This window comes from Aplosporella prunicola (assembly GCF_010093885.1).
Source record: "Aplosporella prunicola CBS 121167 unplaced genomic scaffold K452scaffold_13, whole genome shotgun sequence".
Lineage (NCBI taxonomy): Eukaryota > Fungi > Ascomycota > Dothideomycetes > Botryosphaeriales > Aplosporellaceae > Aplosporella > Aplosporella prunicola.
Window position 1 is genome coordinate 689,186 of NW_022983541.1, and position 18,293 is coordinate 707,478.

Consider the following 18,293-nt stretch of genomic DNA (forward strand, 5'->3'; position numbering starts at 1 on the left):
GGCCCATCCTACGCCAGCCCAATCATATCCGAGCCTTGCCGTTGCACAATTCTCGGCGGTAACACCTTGGCTCACGACGACCGACATCTACTATTTTATGAGGCTAGAAAGCCGTGCTCGGCATAGTACAGCATTTCTGCATCTGCATTTATTGGGGTTTTCATCTGCGGAGAATGCGGAGAACAGACGATCTCATGATCGGTCAGTTTTGAATTGACAGCCTCACTGATGAAAAGCAAAGCAAGTTGCTAAAACATCACTTATCCTGCCAGCCCTAGCTCATGGGTGTGGGGACAGTAGCCTTGCAATACGCACTACGACATTTCCAGTTGCGCAACTCGCTTATTTCAACGTTGAGTACGGTCTTGCGCTGATACACTGAGACTCGGTCCACTCAGCCAACGATCAACTATAGCATATGGAAGTAGCCATGGCATTGGAAACGGAAAACCACATCTGAGATTGGGCTCTGATGCATTTGCACGACACATGAGGGCACCAATGGAAAGAGACGGGTCACTGTTACGCCGATCAACAGGCGTGATCTTGTAAGATGGAAAGCTTCACTTTGATTCGTGCAGGGCGATCAACTATGTTTCGGCTAAGATATTCCATTTTCCAGGTTTCGTTGCATGCTGTGCCCCGAGTTTTTCTGGATAGCCATCGCCAATCATTGCTTTTGCATATGTCTTTCTGAGCTTCAGCCAGCCAAGAATACACCGTTGGAATCATTGGTTGCGTTGATGTCGCACAGCTTCCAATGCGGAGTCACGCATTGCGTCCACTATCACCCACAATTGTGAAGCTGTCGATCTTATACCCCTCTCGCATGTCGAAGGGAACCTGGCCGCTGCCATGTGATGAATGTCCTACGGCGTTTACTTTTACGGACCAGGCCGAGCCGAGTCCGCAGTCCAAGCGCGATAACAGAGGACCTAGACTTTTGAATCTGAACTCATCTGCTCCTACAACATGTCCTTCGCCATTGTACTTTCCCTCATCCTACTACTTCCTTCATACGCCATGCTCAGAAGACTCTCCACTGCGTTCAAGAGTCCAAAGAAGAAAGAAAACAGCCAGACCAATGGCAAAAGCACTTCTAAGGGCAGCACAGCACAGTCTGCTAAAGCCGATGATTCGGCCGACCATGCCGCTGATCAGGAGGAGGTGGGCAACGCATTCACACAGTTTGCTCAGCTCCTACATGCAGCAAGACGTCCATTGCCCACTCAAACTGGCGATGGGTCCTACATTGAGAAAGACCCCGAGGGAAGCCTCAAGGATGATTTGAAAGCCCTTGGTTTCCAAAACCTCGCGACTCTCAAGGAAGTGATTGCGAACAAGGCGAAGAAAGAGCACATTGATGACAAGACCTATCTCATGGAGCGAGTGATTCAGGTATGAATATTTCCGGCTTGAGATGATGGATCTCGCTCACAGAATTGCAGCTCGTTGCAGGCCTTCCACACGCGTCTCAAGCTCGTAAGGAGCTCACCAATGCCTTTGTCGATGAGCTCTGGGAAAACTTGCAGCACCCACCACTCTCGTATGTTCCCCATAAGTTATCCATGATTGAATTTTAATCTCTACAGGTATCTGGGAGACCAGTTCGTATACCGCCAGGCTGATGGCTCATTCAACGTATGTGGTTATATGACCCAAGATCTAGGAACATTGATTGACGTTTGACAGAATATCTCAGCTCCACATATAGGAGCCGGTAAATACACTTTCTCTGACAAAAAAGACGGTACTGACATGACTTATGTACAGCGAACACTCCATATGCTCGAAGTGTCCAGCCCAAGACTGTTCAACCAGGAGCTCTCCCTGACCCCGGTCTCGTTTTTGATGCGATATTCGCCCGTGAGGAGTTCAAAGAACACCCCAACAAAGTCTCGAGTATTATGTTCTATTGGGCTTCCCTCATCATCCATGATCTTTTCCAGACGGACCACAGAGACATGAACATCTCGAAGACGTCGTCCTACTTGGATCTTGCTTCCCTATATGGCGACAATCAAGATGACCAGAACCAAATCCGGACGTTTCAGGACGGAAAACTCAAACCAGACTGTTTCTCGGAACAGCGAATGCTCGGTTTCCCACCAGGATGTGGTGTTTTGCTCATCATGTTCAACAGGTTCCACAACTACGTAGTCGAACAGCTTGCCGCCATCAACGAGAATGGCCGATTCACCAAGCCTAACCCCAACCTTCAAGGAGACGTAGCTAGGGAGCAGTGGGTGAAATATGACAATGACCTTTTCCAAACGGGTAGGCTCATCACTTGCGGCTTGTACATCAACATTACGCTGCTAGATTACCTCCGCACCATCGTCAACCTCAACAGGAGCAACACGACCTGGACACTGGATCCACGTGTGGACATGGCAAAGGTGTATGGTACAGATGGCACTCCTCGTGGCGTCGGAAACCAAGTCTCTGCTGAATTCAATCTCGTGTACCGCTGGCACTCTTGCACTAGCCAAAGAGACGAACAGTGGACCGAGGAACTGTACCAGAACATGTTTGGCAAATCTGCTGCAGAGGTTCCGCTACAGGAGCTCCTTATGGGCCTTGCGAAGTGGGACAAGACTTTAGACAAGGACCCCCAAAAGCGTCCTTTCGCCAATCTGGAGCGTGGTACAGACGGCAAATTCAGCGACGATGACCTCGTGAAGATCATCTCAGACAGCATCGACGACTGCGCTGGTAAGCAACTTCGCACCTTATGCAGACACATAATCTCACCTATCAGGTTCGTTCGGTGCAAACAACGTCCCCAAGGCACTTCGAGCGGTCGAGATACTCGGCATGACACAAGCCCGGCAATGGGGGCTTGCTACCCTGAACGAATTCCGCAAGTTCTTTGGTCTCAAGGCCCATGATTCGTTCGAAAGCATCAACTCGGATCCTAAAGTCGCGGAGCAGCTTAAGCATCTCTATGATCATCCGGACTTTGTCGAGCTGTACCCAGGGCTTGTTACAGAGGAGGCCAAAGTCCCGATGGTTCCAGGAGTTGGAATTGCGCCGACCTTTACCATCTCGAAGGCCATTCTTTCTGATGCGGTCGTGCTTGTGCGCGGTGACAGATTCTACACTGTTGACTACCACGCAAAGAACCTGACCAAGTAAGCAAGTACCTCTTCGGCCCTGGGAATTGCTGTCTAACAGTGCTTACAGTTGGGGTTACAATGAAGCCGACTACGATCTGAACGTCGAACAGGGATGTGTCTTCTACAAGCTCTTCCTGCGTGCTTTCCCGAACCATTTCAAGTCCAACTCTATCTACGCTCACTATCCGGTATGTCCTTTATAGCGATGTGACTTGATGGCTCAGTATCTCATATTCCTCAGATGACTATCCCATCCGAAAACCGCAAGATCATGCGCAGTCTCGGTCGTGAGAGTCACTACTCTTACGATCGTCCTCAATACATTGCTCCTAGGATCAATATCGTCACGTACCCCGGCGCCAAGACTATCCTGGAAGACCAAGACACGTTCAAGGTGACCTGGGGCACCACGCTCCAGGAGCTTATGGGAAAGGGTGGTTCCCACTTCATGCTGTAAGTTCCGTGAAGAGCCATGAGCAGCCAGACACTGAAACTCGTTTAGGTCCGGCGATGCTCCTTTGCATGCCAATCAAAGACAGCTGATGGCGAAGTCGCTGTACCGAGAAAAGTGGCACGAAGATGTCAAGGCCTTTTATGAGCACATCACGCTGAAACTGTTGCACGAAAAGTCGTTCAAGATCGCCGGCATCAACCATGTCGATCTCACCAGAGAGTAAGACAGGCAGACTCCCCCCACAAGACAAACCTTGAACTGACAACCACTGCAGTGTCGGTAACCTCTCCCACGTCCATTTCGCAGCGAATATGTTCTCGCTGCCATTGAAGACGAAGAAGAACCCCAGGGGCGTCTTCTCGGAGCACGAGATGTACATGGCGCTCGCAGTCATCTTCACCTGCATCTTCTTCGACATGGACCCCGCCAAGTCGTTCCCACTGCACCGCGCCGCCAACGCCGTCAGCAAGAGCCTAGGCAAGATAATCGAAGCGAACGTCAAGTCCGTCAGCCTAACCGGCGTCATCTCCAATCTCGCCGACAGCTACCGCGAAAACGAGAGCTTCCTCAAGGACTACGGCGTGCACATGGTGCGGCGGCTGCTCGACGCCGGGCTCAGCGCCGAAGAAGTGACCTGGTCGCAGGTCTTCCCGACTGCATGCGCCATGGTGCCGAACCAAGCGCAAGTAGTAAGCCAGCAGCATCTCCCCTTGCCTTACCTACGGCTAACCACCCCGCAGTTCACGCAGATAATGGACTTCTACCTCTCGGAGCGCGGGGCGCAGCACCTCCCCGAAATTCGGCGGCAAGCACAGCTTAACACACCCGAAGCCGACACCACTCTCCTGCACTACTGCATGGAAGCGATTCGACTCAACGGCACCTTCGGCTCATATCGCGAAGCCGCGGCCGCGCGGGACGTCGTGGATGGAAAGAACAACATCCGCGTCCGCCCCGGCGACAGGGTCTTCGTGTCTTTCGTCGGTGCGGCCAAGGACCCCAACATCTTCCCTGACCCTGACAACGTCCACCTCGATCGCCCCCTAGACGCTTACCTCCACTACGGCGTCGGCCCGCATGAGTGCCTTGGTATGCGCGCGAGCCGTGTCGCGCTCACGGCTATGCTTAAGGTTGTTGGTGGGTTGGAGGGGCTGCGGAGGGCCCCGGGCCCGAAGGGCCAGCTGAAGAAGATCCCCAGGCCCGGTGGGTTCTATGTCTATATGCGCGAGGACCATGGGAGTTACTTCCCCTTCCCGCTGTGTAAGTTTCCCCCTTTCCTTGCTCTTTCGTGCGCTTGTTTGCCTGTTTGCTGTCGTGACGTGCTTGGTCTTCGTATCTGGACGTTGGCTGACTTCCCCTGAAGCGATGCAGGTTTGCTGGGATGGCGAGCTGCCGCCATTGACGAAGTAGGCGTGTGGCGAGTGCGTCATGAGGGGCATCTGTTTGATGCTGTCTTTGTCCCTGCCAGGAAAGTGTTCAGATAATAACTAACACGTGGTGTCGATGTCATCGGTGGATGATAAATTGTCAGAGGGGAGCGATCGTTTTCCTTATCAGTGCAAGTAGTCAGGAACATTAAAGTTCGGCCACCTCCTACGATCCAAATCACGATGGTCCAGTATATACTGCATCTGGCAAGTGTGAATCCCATGTGTGAGGTGGTGGATGTAAATTGCTTATTTAGCTAGCTCCAAGGAGGGGGCTGAGTTGATCCTCGGTGGCGCTTTTCCACGATTCATAATGTCAAGAGACATGCACAAATGAAAGAGCATGGATCAAGGTGTTGTCTTGGAGGAGAACTAGACCAGTAGGAGGAGAGGATATTTGTCTTGCGTAAGACTGCGCGGAAATGGCAAAAGACCGTTCTTCCGACAGATAGGAAGCCGGCGCCCTGCAGGGTCATTGCCAGTGTGCTTTGTCAGGCGAGCTGCTACAAGGGCGAACTGCTGCCGTACGTGGTAAAAGGCGCATGTGGCTTCCTTCAAACCCCACAAGCCCAGTTGCACCTGAAACGATAACGGGACCGTCTCCCCACTCGGCTCCACGAACACCCCCGTGTGATCCAGCTTGGTGTTTGTGTAGCTGGATGACTCGCCATCCATCCAATGAAGTGGGCCGCTAGAGAATTTTCTTTTCATGCAGGAGCGTTCTCCGCCGACGACATCGTCGGCCACGCTCAGCTAGCTAGCCAAGAGACATCGAATCCGCTTATACGAAGTACGAGGCGAGCCGAGGAGACGCAGGGACTTTCTATTCCCGGCTGCTTTGTGCCGGAAAATGTCGGATGTTCGCAGCCGTCCTCTATTTCGCGCAGCCATCCTGGTAGCCGTTTTCGGCTAGGTGAAAGCTTACCACATGCCCTCTACAAATAGCTGCAGAGTTTTCTCACAGGTTATGCAGGGCCGCGGCAGCCCCGAAAACCAAGGCGGAAGCCATGCAGGGTCTGGATCAGGGTCTTATCAACAAAGTGCCGAGCTGGAGTGGCTGAATGTGTGGGCGGCCAACAGTGGCTATCTAATCGTTAGTGTAGGCTTTGCATCCGAGGTTACTTGCGATCCTGCGATAAATTTTCGATCGTTTATAAGAGATCGATCGCCGGGTAAAAGCTATCCGGGTTATCCTGGGACAAACTGGAGCATTGGTATGCGGCTGGCCCGACAGGAGCGCGGCTGCAGCCGTCCATTAGTAGGATTTGGAGATGGCCAATTCTCTTGTGATTATCGTCTGAGCGATGGAGAGATCGACGTAATCGGCGGGGCATGGCGGGGCGCCCCAGACCAGGTCCGCGCCAGGTATATCCCTCGAGGGATCGTGGGATAGTGACAGTGCTCTACTGCCTTGGCAGTCCAACTCGTTGGCGGCCGCGGTGATGTGTCCGCAGAGTGTCCGTGGCACGATGGCACGTGTGACGCTTCGATAGGATAGATTTTGCTAGGTTGCTGGTGAAACGCGAATACAACCCCCGTGGATTGACGTAGGTGTGTGTGGTGTGTGCGGATCTTGCAGACTTGACAAAGAGTAAGTCCGTCCGAAGTTGTTGCCAAGGATCATTGTGATGTATGCCTGAAAGCCGACATGGAGTTTTGGCTTTGCCATGCCCTAAGGCTTGCTGGTTCTGACACCGGCGGCACCCTGTCAATCATACTGAGCCGCTGGTGCATACGGAATCCAGAACCGGACAGCCGGCTTCCTAACACGGCAATTCGCGGTAAGATCTCCCGCGAAGCTTTCTTCCTTGAGTAATGCCGAGCTGTAATAGGCTTTTATGCGTTCTCGCCGACTCGCTAACGTGGCTAGGTCCCGACAGCCACGGCGTGATGGTGTGATGACGGCTCATCCATGGTAGACCCAGGCGCGGCACCTACAGCCACAGAAGCAACCTTATATGCACCCCAGCCCGAGCTCTGCAGCTCTAGTGTGGGCGGATGAATTGTGCAGGAAAAGGCTGCGCGCCATCACGTGAAGAATCTGATGGTGTCTTCTAGCCCTTCTAGTGTACCATGGTATTAGAAACGACGGCGCAAGACACCTACTTCTGAAACAAGCCCTTGGGAGACGAACAAAAGTCATTCTTAGATGTGGAGAAATGGAACAACAAACGGAGGGGGCGAACAGCCACCGTGGAGATGGGTCGATTGGGTGTGTTCAGCCACAACTGACATCTCCGGCGAAATGAGATGCCACAACGGCTGCGGGGACGTCACGCAATAGAGTAGTCCCATGCCTGTGCACAACTGTGTCCATGCTCTTGTGTAGTTTTGGTGCCCTAGGTACTCAGTGACCGTGACTAGTGAATCCCACTTTTGTGAATTGAACGCTGCTGCTTAAGTTAACTGATTTCAAGAATGTGCCTCGCTGTGTGCTGTCTCGAACAACTAGGCACCCTGCGGTAGACGACCAGAACTTGGAAACTGCAGAGTTGCCTGTCAGGTCTGCTTGTTGTTCGACTCGGACCTTTGAGCCAGGTTGTTGCGATGTTGTAAAGCGGGAGAACTGCGGCGTTCAAACAAACCAAACAAACATGCGGGACCTGAGACGGCCCATGCTTACCTAGGTGTCCCGCAATCGCCTGAACGACAACACCAACCCCGCCTACCAGCCTCCTACCTACGGACACGCCTGCGCGACCGCAAAGATGTCCAAGACCGTCAACATCGAGTCGCCGACTCAGTTCTCGTCTCTTCTGTCCTCGTCCAGGATAGTGGTAGTCGACTGTAAGCCCCGCCGGTGGACTCTGTGGCAGCTTGGAGCTTTTTAACTGACACCGAGCGCGCAGTCTACGCGGACTGGTGTGGGCCATGCAAGGCCATCGCACCGCTCTACGAGCAGCTCTCTTCCCAGCTCTCTCGCCCTAACATCATCACCTTCACCAAGGTCAACACGGATACCCAGCAGCAGGTGGCGCAGTCCTACAACATTACGGCCATGCCTACCTTCATGATCTTCAAGAACAGTCGCGAGGTCTCCAGGATACGCGGCGCCGATGCTGCGAAGCTGTCGGAAGCTGTGAAGAAACTTGCTGCCGAAGCCGAGTCTGGCGGCGCGTCATCTGGCGGATTCGGGGAGGCGAGTTCCGGCTCGAGTGGCGGCTGGGTTGGCGCGGCTCTTCCCCGAGGCTACCACGACATCACTGAGCATGTGGACGTTCGCGGACTCGATCTGCTCAATGCCGACGTGGATACGGCTGGTGGGGCAAGAATGCTCTTCGACACGAGCAAGCCTTCCTCGGTGGACGGAACGAAGGGCAAGGGCAAGGCCGCCGAGGGCAGCAAGGCTGACTGGGTTGAGAGCGACACGGATGAGCAGCTCATGCTCTACATTCCTTTCCAGTCCACGATCAAGATCCACACGATCCATCTCACCTCACTGCCGCCGGCGGATGACGATGATGACGAAACTCCCATGCGACCGAAGACTATCAAGCTCTACACGAACAGGGCACACAACCTCGGTTTCGAGGAAGCAGATGACATCCCTGCTACGCAAGAGGTGACTATCAAACCGGAAGATTGGGACGAGAAAACCGGCACGGCGAAGCTGGAGCTGCGATTTGTCAAGTTCCAGAACATCACTTCGCTGATCATGTTTGTGGTGGACGGCGACGCCGATGGCGAAAAGACCCGCCTCGACAGGATCCGAATCATCGGCGAATCCGGTGAGAAGCGCGATATGGGCAAGTTGGAGAAGATTGGCGACGACTCTTAGTGCCCGACGTCAGAAGCCCGACGGTTGACGTACAGGATGTGCGACGAGTGTTTCGACTTAGGGTTGATGTTCGACGGCCTGACATCAACCACGGGCGAAGCGGAACAAGGCACGAGGGTTGGGCAGTGATGCGAAATGCTCATCCCGTTTACGTAGCGACATGATATCTCGGCCAAGAGCCCAAAATGCGAGACCAATCTTAAAGAATTCTATCATTGGCACAAGGGCGCCGTGCCCGCACGTGAAAAGGCGAAGCAACGATCCTTCGGGGTTCTGGAAGCGATGCGCGCGCAATCCTCTCGAGCTTCTCGAAAGCAATCACGAGCGCGAGGACACAGCCTCGACGCAGATTGGGATCTTCACGCGCTGCTGCTAAGCATAGCAGCAGCTGGATGGTCTGTCCAGCCATCACTACCAACGCCGGCGCCACTGGGCAGACGCCGCCGTAAAGTGTTTGATGGCTAGTGTGCAATATAGTTCTTCTGTGATGTGACTGACGCTTGTAATAGACCATGGGTAGAGAATCACCAAGCAACACGGAGATATCTGTCACATCGCCGCACGAAGAAGAAAAAGGAGCAGTGGCTGGCGGCGCGCGACGAGGTTTTCTACCCGCGCCGGCTGATCTCCGGCCGCCGCCGGGCGCCGGGTTGATCCGGCACGCACGTGGTCGCTTAGGGACCCTTTTTTGGGGTGTTCGCGCGCGCAAATTTGCTCGACTTCTTCATCAAAGGCCTGTGATGAACGATACGCAAGTATCACTGAATAATAGGAAGAGAATGACCCGGCATGCGCCGGGCATGACTTCAACAGACACCAATTCTGAGGCCTGCGATCCAGTCGTTCGCATGACATCCAAGGCTTGCTGCAAGCAGCTTGTGTTCCGTTCCTCGATGGAAAGCCGCTCCCGCGAAGGAGCAAGTCCTGTCGCACCTCTCAGCCTTCCCGCGTCCTCCAGACCCGTAAACCGGTTCTGGACCGCAGGGCGTGCGCGCAGTCAGCCGAGCTCGCGTTGAGTTCACCACACCCAATGTCTTGGTGCTCGGTTGCATGGTCTCGCGCTTCCAGATCGCCGCCCAGAAGATTCACAGAAGCCCCCGCGGGCAATCATGGCGAGACATGCCCTTTTCCAATAGTCCCTTTGCAAAGTCGCCACCCACCAGCGCGTGGTCGAGCTGCCGGTGATCTTTGCTGTGAATCGTCCGGATCACCAGCGCGAAGATTTGCCCCGCGCGAACAGCAGTTCTTTGGCTGCTAAAAACGGCGCTGCGTCCAATTTCCCCCATCAGAGCCTCATCTCAAAGCTCTGCGTCCATGTGGCGTATGTATGTACCCCGGACCTTAGGTCGTTCGACTATTGGCCCACTGGGAAGTGTGGTCTGTCTTCCGATTCGAGGGTTCCGACGAGATTGCTGTATTGATCTGCTCTATCCGAAACCTGCAGAACGTTTTCCGCAACACCAGTGCGGTCCGACTCTGAAACTCAAAATGCCACAAGTGCATCGTGCAATGCGGTAAGCGATGATGTAGCCTGGCAGCCCGGCTTGCGTCCCGCGACGACGAAACGACGACGATGGCGAAGAGGCTAACGACGACGTTTGCGCAGGCGCAGATTCACCCTCAGCGTCGACACCTCGTTCGCGTCACAAGCGAAATGCGCCTGAGTTATTTCCTCTGCGCGCAGCCGCCGCTCTCTTGTCAGTTCTCCCACGCGCATCTCGCCCGCGTCGCCCAAGCGCGCCTCGTGGAGTACTATGGGGTGTGGCAAGAGCGGACCGAACGGCGTCGAGAGAGTCGATACAAATCCAGATCCCGTGTCCATGAGCGCCGTGGCAGCCGTGCAGCCGCTCTGATCCGGCGATGATCCTCATTCTAGACGTCGGGAAGCATCGCGGAGACGCGCCAGGCCCGGGCCGGAGTTCCTACGCTTGAGGTCTTTGCGGTGTGTGCCAGAGCGTGGCAGGCGGGTGGACTTGGGACATCGCGGTCTGGCGGTGATGATGTCGAAGCCATCAAGTAGTCAGAGCAGCGGGCGGCATGAATCATGGAGCTTCGACGCGGCTTCGAAGGGTCCCGCCGGCGTGCGGGATCGACGGGTTTCAGCGGGCGTGGACGGCATCTAGCCAGTGGTTGACGGCCATCGGAAGGGTCTGACCATGTGGGGACAGGTGGGAGGTTTCTGACAGAGTAGATGGGGCGTTCGCCGTAAGGCCCGCGATACGTGGCTATGGAGGCGCAGGTCCACTAAATGGCATGAACTGTTCATTTCGCGCGGGCGCACGAGCGCGCTGTGGCGTGTTCCGGAGGAAGGGCGATGGAAGTTTGGGGCTCGTGACTTGGGCTCCCGTCGAAGGATGCGCGGAAGGGCAACGAACAACCCGACGCGGCGGAAGCTCAGCGACACGCTACGTAGTTGGAGGTACTACGGCCCCGGTTCATCGGTGAACAACACACACCAGCTCACCGGTGAGGGTGCATGGGAAATGCGGGACGCTTATCGTGCGATTACGCACGGCGAGTCAGGGCGTGGGGAGCGCTGAATCAGGCGCGGGCCGGCAGCGCGCTGCAGGGACGACCCATGGAAGCCCGCGTCGAAGCGATGGAATTCTACGCAATCTCGCCTGGCTGATAGGTAACGTCGATCTGGAGAAGTCGAATCCTGAGCCCGGCGAACCCAGCCAAGGGAGACCAGCACCAGTTCCCCGAAAGCTCAGGTGTTTGCATTTGCTGTCGGTCGGTCCGACCGCCCGTTGATGATATGTTATTCCTCTCCAGCTCGACTTCGTCCACTACCCTACGATCTGTGTTGAAACGTTCCTGCATCGTTCCTGCATTAGGCCTGCGTGTGACCAGTCTATGTCACCCGACGCCCGCGCCCCGAAATAGCAGCTGGGTGATATTGCATGATGTCGCACACGAATGACGGCGGATAGCTATCAACGATGCTATCTGTCACTCGCCCTTGAAACAATGCCCGTCTTCTCGTCGCACCACCGCCGGCCATGCTACCCCACAACAGGGTCTGCCAGCCATGCCCGCCGTCTCCCCCCCAACCAACACCCAAGGCCCCGTCACACGCGAGTGAACTTGTGCATTGATGGGCGCGTCGCAATCTCGCGGCGGGCGTGCATCGGCCAATCACTAGTGCATGGCATAAAAATAATGCCGCGCGTCGCCCCGGGGCGAGTCAGCGCGTCGCAGGGGCCCTGGGCGCATGCGCCGCTCCACGTCTCGTTGGATCCGCTGCTGCGCCGTCCCGGCTCCCCCTCCCATGGTGCCTGGTCATCTTTTCTTCTTCAGACTTAATCGCCTGTCTCGTCCTCTCGCTGATCGTCCACCTACTTATCCACACCTGGTCCCCATCGCTCGTTGTCGTTTCCTTGCTTCAGGGTTTATCAACCTCGTCATTCGCACTTCTGCCCATCGACGTTTATTGCTTCATTTGTCCCGATAGCTCATCTATCAGCCCTTCTTTTGGACCGACATCACTCAACACACACACCTACTTAGTAGACAGCCACTGCATATAGTCCACGCTGTTGTCCACACTCTTTCGAGAGCATACAACTCAAGATCATACCAATATCGGACCATCCACACACACCATCCAACCATCCAACCATCCAACCATCTAATCATCTCTCTCCTGTAACCACATCCACCATTACTTAATATTCAAGGTGCGTTGCCGTGCTTGTGCCGAGCCTGCTTCTTTGGAATGCCTAGCCCTAACCCATTCCATCAACAGGATACACACTACCACACACACCATGGAGAGCCCTTACGCAACACAGCCAGGCCAGATCATGGGCCAATCGCCTTTCTTCTACTACAACCCGGACCCTAGCCCCGAGAACCGCCAGCACGGTCACTTTACGCCTCATCCCCATGGCCAGCAGTCCTTCACCAGCCAACCCCAGCTAGGCTCGACGCCGGACATGATGTACACTTCCAACCCCTTCTACGGCCGGCCGTCTTCCTCGAGCTCGCAAGCGGGCTACACTTCGCAACCCTACCAGTCGCAAGCCATGTTGACGCCCCTCGCCTCGCCCCAGCCCATGCACCAGAAGCCCGCCATCCTCGTCCACCAGGACAACTTCCTCGCTCCCATTGAGACCGACTTTGACTTCCGCTTTGCCCCCGCGACGCCGCCTCTCTCTTCGTGCGGCAGCGCCATCAGCAGCCCGCCGTCCATGTGCGACTTCCTGCCTACGCCGGTCAACGGTAGCTTCATGGAGGGTATCGAGGGTGTCAAGCAGGGTTGTGAGGAGGAGGTGTTCTCGGAGATTCTCGCTGGTGGTGACTGGGCGCGGTCGGCATCGCCGCCCATGACGCCAGGTAAGTCGCTTTGCGATGCTTGGCATTGTTCTTCCGCCTGCCATTGTCTGTTGGACCCTGAAAAACTGACGCGGGGTTCAGTCTTCATCCAGCCGCCCACTTCGGCTGCGACCCAAACCCAAAACACTGCCGCCCCCTACCTTCTTTCCGCCACCTCGTGCCCCTCGCTTTCGCCCTCGCCGTCGCCTCTGCCGCGCACTCCCATCGAGAGCGAAGCCGACTTCTGCGACCCCCGCAACCTCACCGTCACTTCGGCGCCTTGCCTGCCCACTCTCTGCTCTGGTGACGACGAGGAGCACAAGCTGATGCTCCGCGGCGACGCATTCACTGCCAAGACCGAGCAAACGCCCACCCCTGTCGACTTCACCCAGCCGCACGGCCTCCCCACTTTCGAGCCTCTGTTCGAGCTCGACTCTGAGGACGACTTCACCGGCCTCGTTCAGTTCTCCGGCTCCGACAACGTCAACTACAACAACGGTAGCAACAAGCGCCAGCGCACTAACTTCCAGTCGCTCTCTCTCGACGAGGAGCACGCTTTCGACGAGGACAGCTTCAGCGACTTTGACGACGACTTCGCCGCCACCGGCCTCCTCACTCCCGACTCGGACGCTTCCTTTGCCGACGAGATGGCCGAGGGCCGGAGCAAGAGGCGCCAGACCAGGAAGAGGAGCGACGACTCCGACTCCGACTTTGTTCTCGGCAAGAGCCACAGCAGCCGCAGCGCCCAGAAGCAGGCCGCCTCTGGCCAGCACCAGTCTGCTGCCCAGGGTCAGGCCGAGGCCGCCGACTCCGTCATGGCCTCCAGCTCCGAGTCGAGCGCTCCCGTCAACGCTCCCGTCAGCCGCCGTGGCCGCAAGCAGTCTCTGACCGAGGACCCCTCCAAGACTTTCGTCTGCACTCTCTGCTCTCGTCGCTTCCGTCGCCAGGAGCACCTCAAGCGTCACTACCGCTCGCTCCACACGCACGAGAAGCCCTTTGAGTGCTCCGACTGCGGCAAGAAGTTCTCTCGCAGCGACAACCTGTCTCAGCACCAGCGCACTCACGGCACCAACACGGTCGTCATGAATGTCATGGACGAGGCGGAGCTGAGGAGGCAGAAGGAGGAGTCGTACGACAGCCAAGACACAGCGGCGCTCGGCGCCGCCCTGTACAGCGCCGTGGCGGCCGTCTCGAGCGGGTCTTCGACCGGCTCGTTGTCGGATCGCGACGACAAGAAGTCCAAGAACAAGAGGAAGCGGGACGAGTAAGGCCTTCGCCCTCGCGAAGGTCGGCCGCCACCATCGACGGCCTGAACGTCCGGCTTCCACCATCCCTTGCTGGCGTTTGTTACGAATGACATGAACAGCCTCCTCTTTTCCTTTCTCTCTCTCTCTAAACCTTAATGGTTATTAGGCGACAATAACTCGTCTACTTCATGACGTCATGCTGGGGCGGCATCTGGTAGACCGGCTGGGGACAAAATCAAAGGGCCCATTGGCAAATGGGGAAAACAAAAATCTTAAAATCAACCGGCGTGGGGAAACTCGGGGTGCACAAAGAGACACACCATTGCAAAAGTCACAGAAATTTCCTTTTTTTACTATCATCAACCATCAGCAAGAGCAACAATACCTCTTTTCTGCTACCTTCTTCTTTCTCTCTCTCTCTCTCTCTCTCTCTCTCTCTCCACAGCCGTCTTCACAACTGCGTTTGATTGATAGTGCATATTATCTTGCGTTATAGCGAGCCTTTGTAGTTGCTTTAACTCTCTCCTTGCCTTTTGATCTGGGCGGCGGGGGCTTGCTAGCGTCTCTCTTCATCAGGGGTTCTGGCTGGGACGGGATGGCACGGGGGGAACCGGGGGGAAATCATACCGGGGGTACTGGGGCGAAGGTGTTGATGGCATTTTGTTTTGGTTTTGCTTTGCTATTTTGCAGCTATTGCTGCTGCTTGTTTGAATCACACGCACATACACACACTCGCATTCGTCTTGTTTGTTGTTGTTGTTGTTGTTGTTGTCTGTTGTCACGTTCGCATTCGCACATTCGCGCATACACACACTTGCATTTGGCTTTGGGGTTTCGCATTTTGCTGCACATACACACCTAATGCGTTGCGTTGTTTGCGTTGCTTTGCGTTGCTTCTTTGGCTGCTGCATGCACATACATACCACCGTCTGCTTCTTGCGTTCGCTGTTCACACTTGCTTCTACACCGACACTTTGGTACATACCACCACCACCACCACTACATACCAACTACACGCAGCGAGATCGCCACGGGGCAGGGCAAGGCAGAGCAGAGCCAGCGCGGACGCAGAGGCATCGCTTCGCTGACGGGGCCGGCCGGCCTGCGTTCGCTACATACAAGTGTAGAGACTGGCCTGCCTGCTTATGCTCGGCCTTAGATAGGCACTTGCTATTCCAAGTAAACTACGACTGAATAACTATTTCTTTTTTCTTGCAATTGGATTGATTGATTGCGTGCTTTGATGCCATTACTTTGGTGCCGCTACTATAGCTGTTGCTATTACTATTCCTCCCTAGTATTGCGCGTGCGGCCGTTTCACCTACCTCGCCTCCTTAGCCTCACTATTCAGTCGTCGGTTAGCTGACAGCTACCTAGTGAAGTAGCCCCTACAAGCAGAGCAAAGCAGCGCAGCGTGCACGCCGACGTATTGTACGCAGTAGGTCGGTACGCAGTACGCAGAACCGACACACACACACACGCACGCAGGTGCCCCGCCGGGCTGGCCTCACTCTCAGTCCACCGGTTCGTCGCTTGTTGCCGCAGGCCCGCCGCAGATGGTGAGGCAAGTGCAGGAGCAGGAGCAGGCGCAGGTGCAGCTCACACACGCACGCGGCACGCCCACATCGTCACGCCTTCACGCTTACTACGTACCCACACCCACCCACGCACACGCTCACACACACGCATCTCACGCGTGCGCGTCGCCCGTCTCAGCGCCCGTCGCACCTCTCAAACAAGCGCCCCCCTCTCCCCACCTAAGGTAGCTACCTAGCTAGGCAATCCTAGGCAAGTAACGGGAGAAAGCAGCGCGACGCCCGAAACCTTAATCTCCCCTTCCCCACTGTTGCCCCGTAAGGGCCCTCGTAAGGGCCTCACGCAGAGGCCTTTGTAGGGGTCTTTGTAGGGGTCTTTCCTGTGAGGGGTCTTTGTGAGGGGTCTTTGTAGGGGTTGTTGGAGGGGGCTTTGTGAGGGGTCTTGGGGCTTGTACGTAGTAGGGGTAAGCTGTGGAGCCGCAACGCCCCTCCTCGTTACCGATTTGTCCCCGACGACGGACGACGACGCGTGCGTGCTGGGGCCCGGGACGGGACGGCGCGCTGCGCGGCGCTGTGCGGTACGGTGTTTGGTGGGGGGGTAGGGGTTTTTTTGGAGGTGGTGTGTTTGTAGGGCAGAGGGGTGGGTAGGGTAGCGTTTTGGTGCTGGTGGCGAGACTAGGTTGGGTGGCCGTTTGGGCCGCGCGAGCTGAGCGTGCAGCGTGCAGAGGGCAGAGGGCTGCGCGGCTTGCGAGGCTGTTGGCTGCTGGCTGCTGGTGCAGCGGCTTTGAAGAGAGTAAGAGAGTGAGAGTGGGTGAGTCGCGAACTACTGCGCTGTTGTTGTTGCTGCTGCTGCTGTTGCCGCTGCAGCTGCATCCACCACATCACGACAGGACAAACGGATGGAATCACAAGACATCTGCACGACAACGACGACGACGACGACGACGACGACGTCAACCCAATCATCGAATCTCGCGAACGACCACCCAGCCGACCGAAGCGTTCGAACGGACTGAACAGAACAGAACAGAACACCCCTCCACGCACGCACGCCGACAACGACGACGACGACGACAACGGCAGGGCTGCTAGCCCGTCACGCTCGTCTGCTGATGGCAGTAGGTAAGTTCAGGCCAAGCAGTGCCATGGCTTCACAAGGCGTAGCGCAGTGCAGCGCAGCGCAGTGTGCGAAGCTTCCTTCGACGCCCACGATCGAAGCATCGTGGATACTTCCTCTTCGAACAAGCGGCCGACGACAAGGCTGGCCGAGCGCAGCTAGCCTGCTACCGTATGGACAAGGGCAGCACGCACGTCGCACACAAGGCGAGCAGGCCAGAAGAAGAAGAGGTCAGTAGGTAATCCGTAGCTAGGCAGGCATGTACAATATTGTAGCCGACGGCGCAGCCGAGCGCGCAGCCGAGCAACGACAGCCACAGCCTGGCTCTTGCAGCGAGATGGCTCCAGTGACCTGTTTCTGGCTCTTGCAACAACCAAACGGGCCTGGCGGCCGTAGGGCGACGACAAAAAGAAAGGCGTCGTAATCAAGCGGTCCGCCCCGCTCGGCGGGTGGGGGTGGTGGTGCGTGGTCCGCGCAGCGGTGAGGGTGTCGTGTTGGTCGTGTCGGGGGTGGGTGGGCCTGGGCCTGGACCTAGACCTTTGCTGGTGTTGACTATTCATACCTGTTATTGTGAAGCATTCATTCATTGGGGGAAGAGGTGGGAGAGAGGTGCAAGAGGATTTGGGGGGCAGGCTGATGCGAGCGCTGCGGTGTTGGTTTGGGGGTGGTTTGGGGGATGGGACTGTGCGTGGGGGTTTGGTGATGGGCTGGGCTGGGCTGGGGTGAGAGCGCGTGGGTGGGTAGGTATGGAGGGGTGGTGGAGGGGAAGGAATGGACAAGTCCAGACCAGACCGGGCAGAAGACTCTGGGCCAGCAGCAGCGGTGGTGGTGGTCGAGTCGTCGAGGGTATGCATCACAGAGGTAAGCTTGTACAAGATTATACACAACCGCACGCACACAGCACAACAACATTATTCACAAAGCCAAGCTAACCTCACCACCCAGGCAAGTGGGGGCGTTCACTTCGCGTGTTGTTGTTGTTGTCATGGCCCAACTACGTACACCACGCCCGCACACGACCTTCTCCCCGTCACCGCCGCAAGCTTCCAGAACATGACGCAGGCAGACGCGGTGGAGCAGCAGCGAGCTAGCAGCCCTGCGCGCGTTGGCGCGTTGCGGGGCCGCGCAGCTGGCCCGTGATGGAAGCCGCTCACGAAGTGGGTGGGTGATGAAAGCGCGCGCGCCTGTGCCAAGAGAGCGATTCTTCACACCGTTGGTTTGACGAGGTAGGTTGTTCGGTGGGTATAGAGCTAGCTCGCAGGGAAGCCAGGCACTAGGCAGGGGAGTGCGAGTTTGCGG

At 56.3% G+C, this 18,293-nt stretch overlaps 4 protein-coding genes across 4 annotated transcripts; 3 read left to right on the forward strand and 1 right to left on the reverse strand.

The window, feature by feature from the left end:
• Positions 1-976: 976 nt before the first annotated feature.
• Positions 977-5,190, forward strand: K452DRAFT_287766 (uncharacterized protein). Its single transcript, XM_033540533.1, has 12 exons — positions 977-1,398; positions 1,449-1,546; positions 1,593-1,641; positions 1,693-1,720; positions 1,774-2,715; positions 2,762-3,134; positions 3,187-3,307; positions 3,361-3,572; positions 3,622-3,792; positions 3,848-4,262; positions 4,314-4,833; positions 4,937-5,190. The coding sequence occupies exons 1-12, from the start codon at positions 1,024-1,026 to the stop codon at positions 4,981-4,983; spliced, it is 3,351 nt and encodes a 1,116-aa protein (XP_033397519.1). The 5' UTR covers positions 977-1,023; the 3' UTR covers positions 4,984-5,190.
• Positions 5,191-7,443: 2,253 nt separating this feature from the next.
• K452DRAFT_287769 (uncharacterized protein) lies at positions 7,444-8,975 on the forward strand. Its single transcript, XM_033540534.1, has 2 exons — positions 7,444-7,787; positions 7,850-8,975. The coding sequence occupies exons 1-2, from the start codon at positions 7,709-7,711 to the stop codon at positions 8,776-8,778; spliced, it is 1,008 nt and encodes a 335-aa protein (XP_033397520.1). The 5' UTR covers positions 7,444-7,708; the 3' UTR covers positions 8,779-8,975.
• Positions 8,976-12,584: 3,609 nt separating this feature from the next.
• Positions 12,585-14,363, forward strand: K452DRAFT_227954 (uncharacterized protein; the record flags this gene model as incomplete). Its single annotated transcript, XM_033536928.1, has 2 exons — positions 12,585-13,116; positions 13,198-14,363. 2 exons carry the CDS (start codon positions 12,585-12,587, stop codon positions 14,361-14,363), a joined length of 1,698 nt encoding a protein of 565 aa, XP_033397521.1.
• Positions 14,364-14,670: 307 nt separating this feature from the next.
• Positions 14,671-15,455, reverse strand: K452DRAFT_34030 (uncharacterized protein). The gene has a single exon (XM_033545338.1). It carries the CDS (start codon positions 15,323-15,325, stop codon positions 14,915-14,917), a length of 411 nt encoding a protein of 136 aa, XP_033397522.1. The 5' UTR covers positions 15,326-15,455; the 3' UTR covers positions 14,671-14,914.
• Between the last annotated feature and the right edge of the window lie 2,838 nt (positions 15,456-18,293).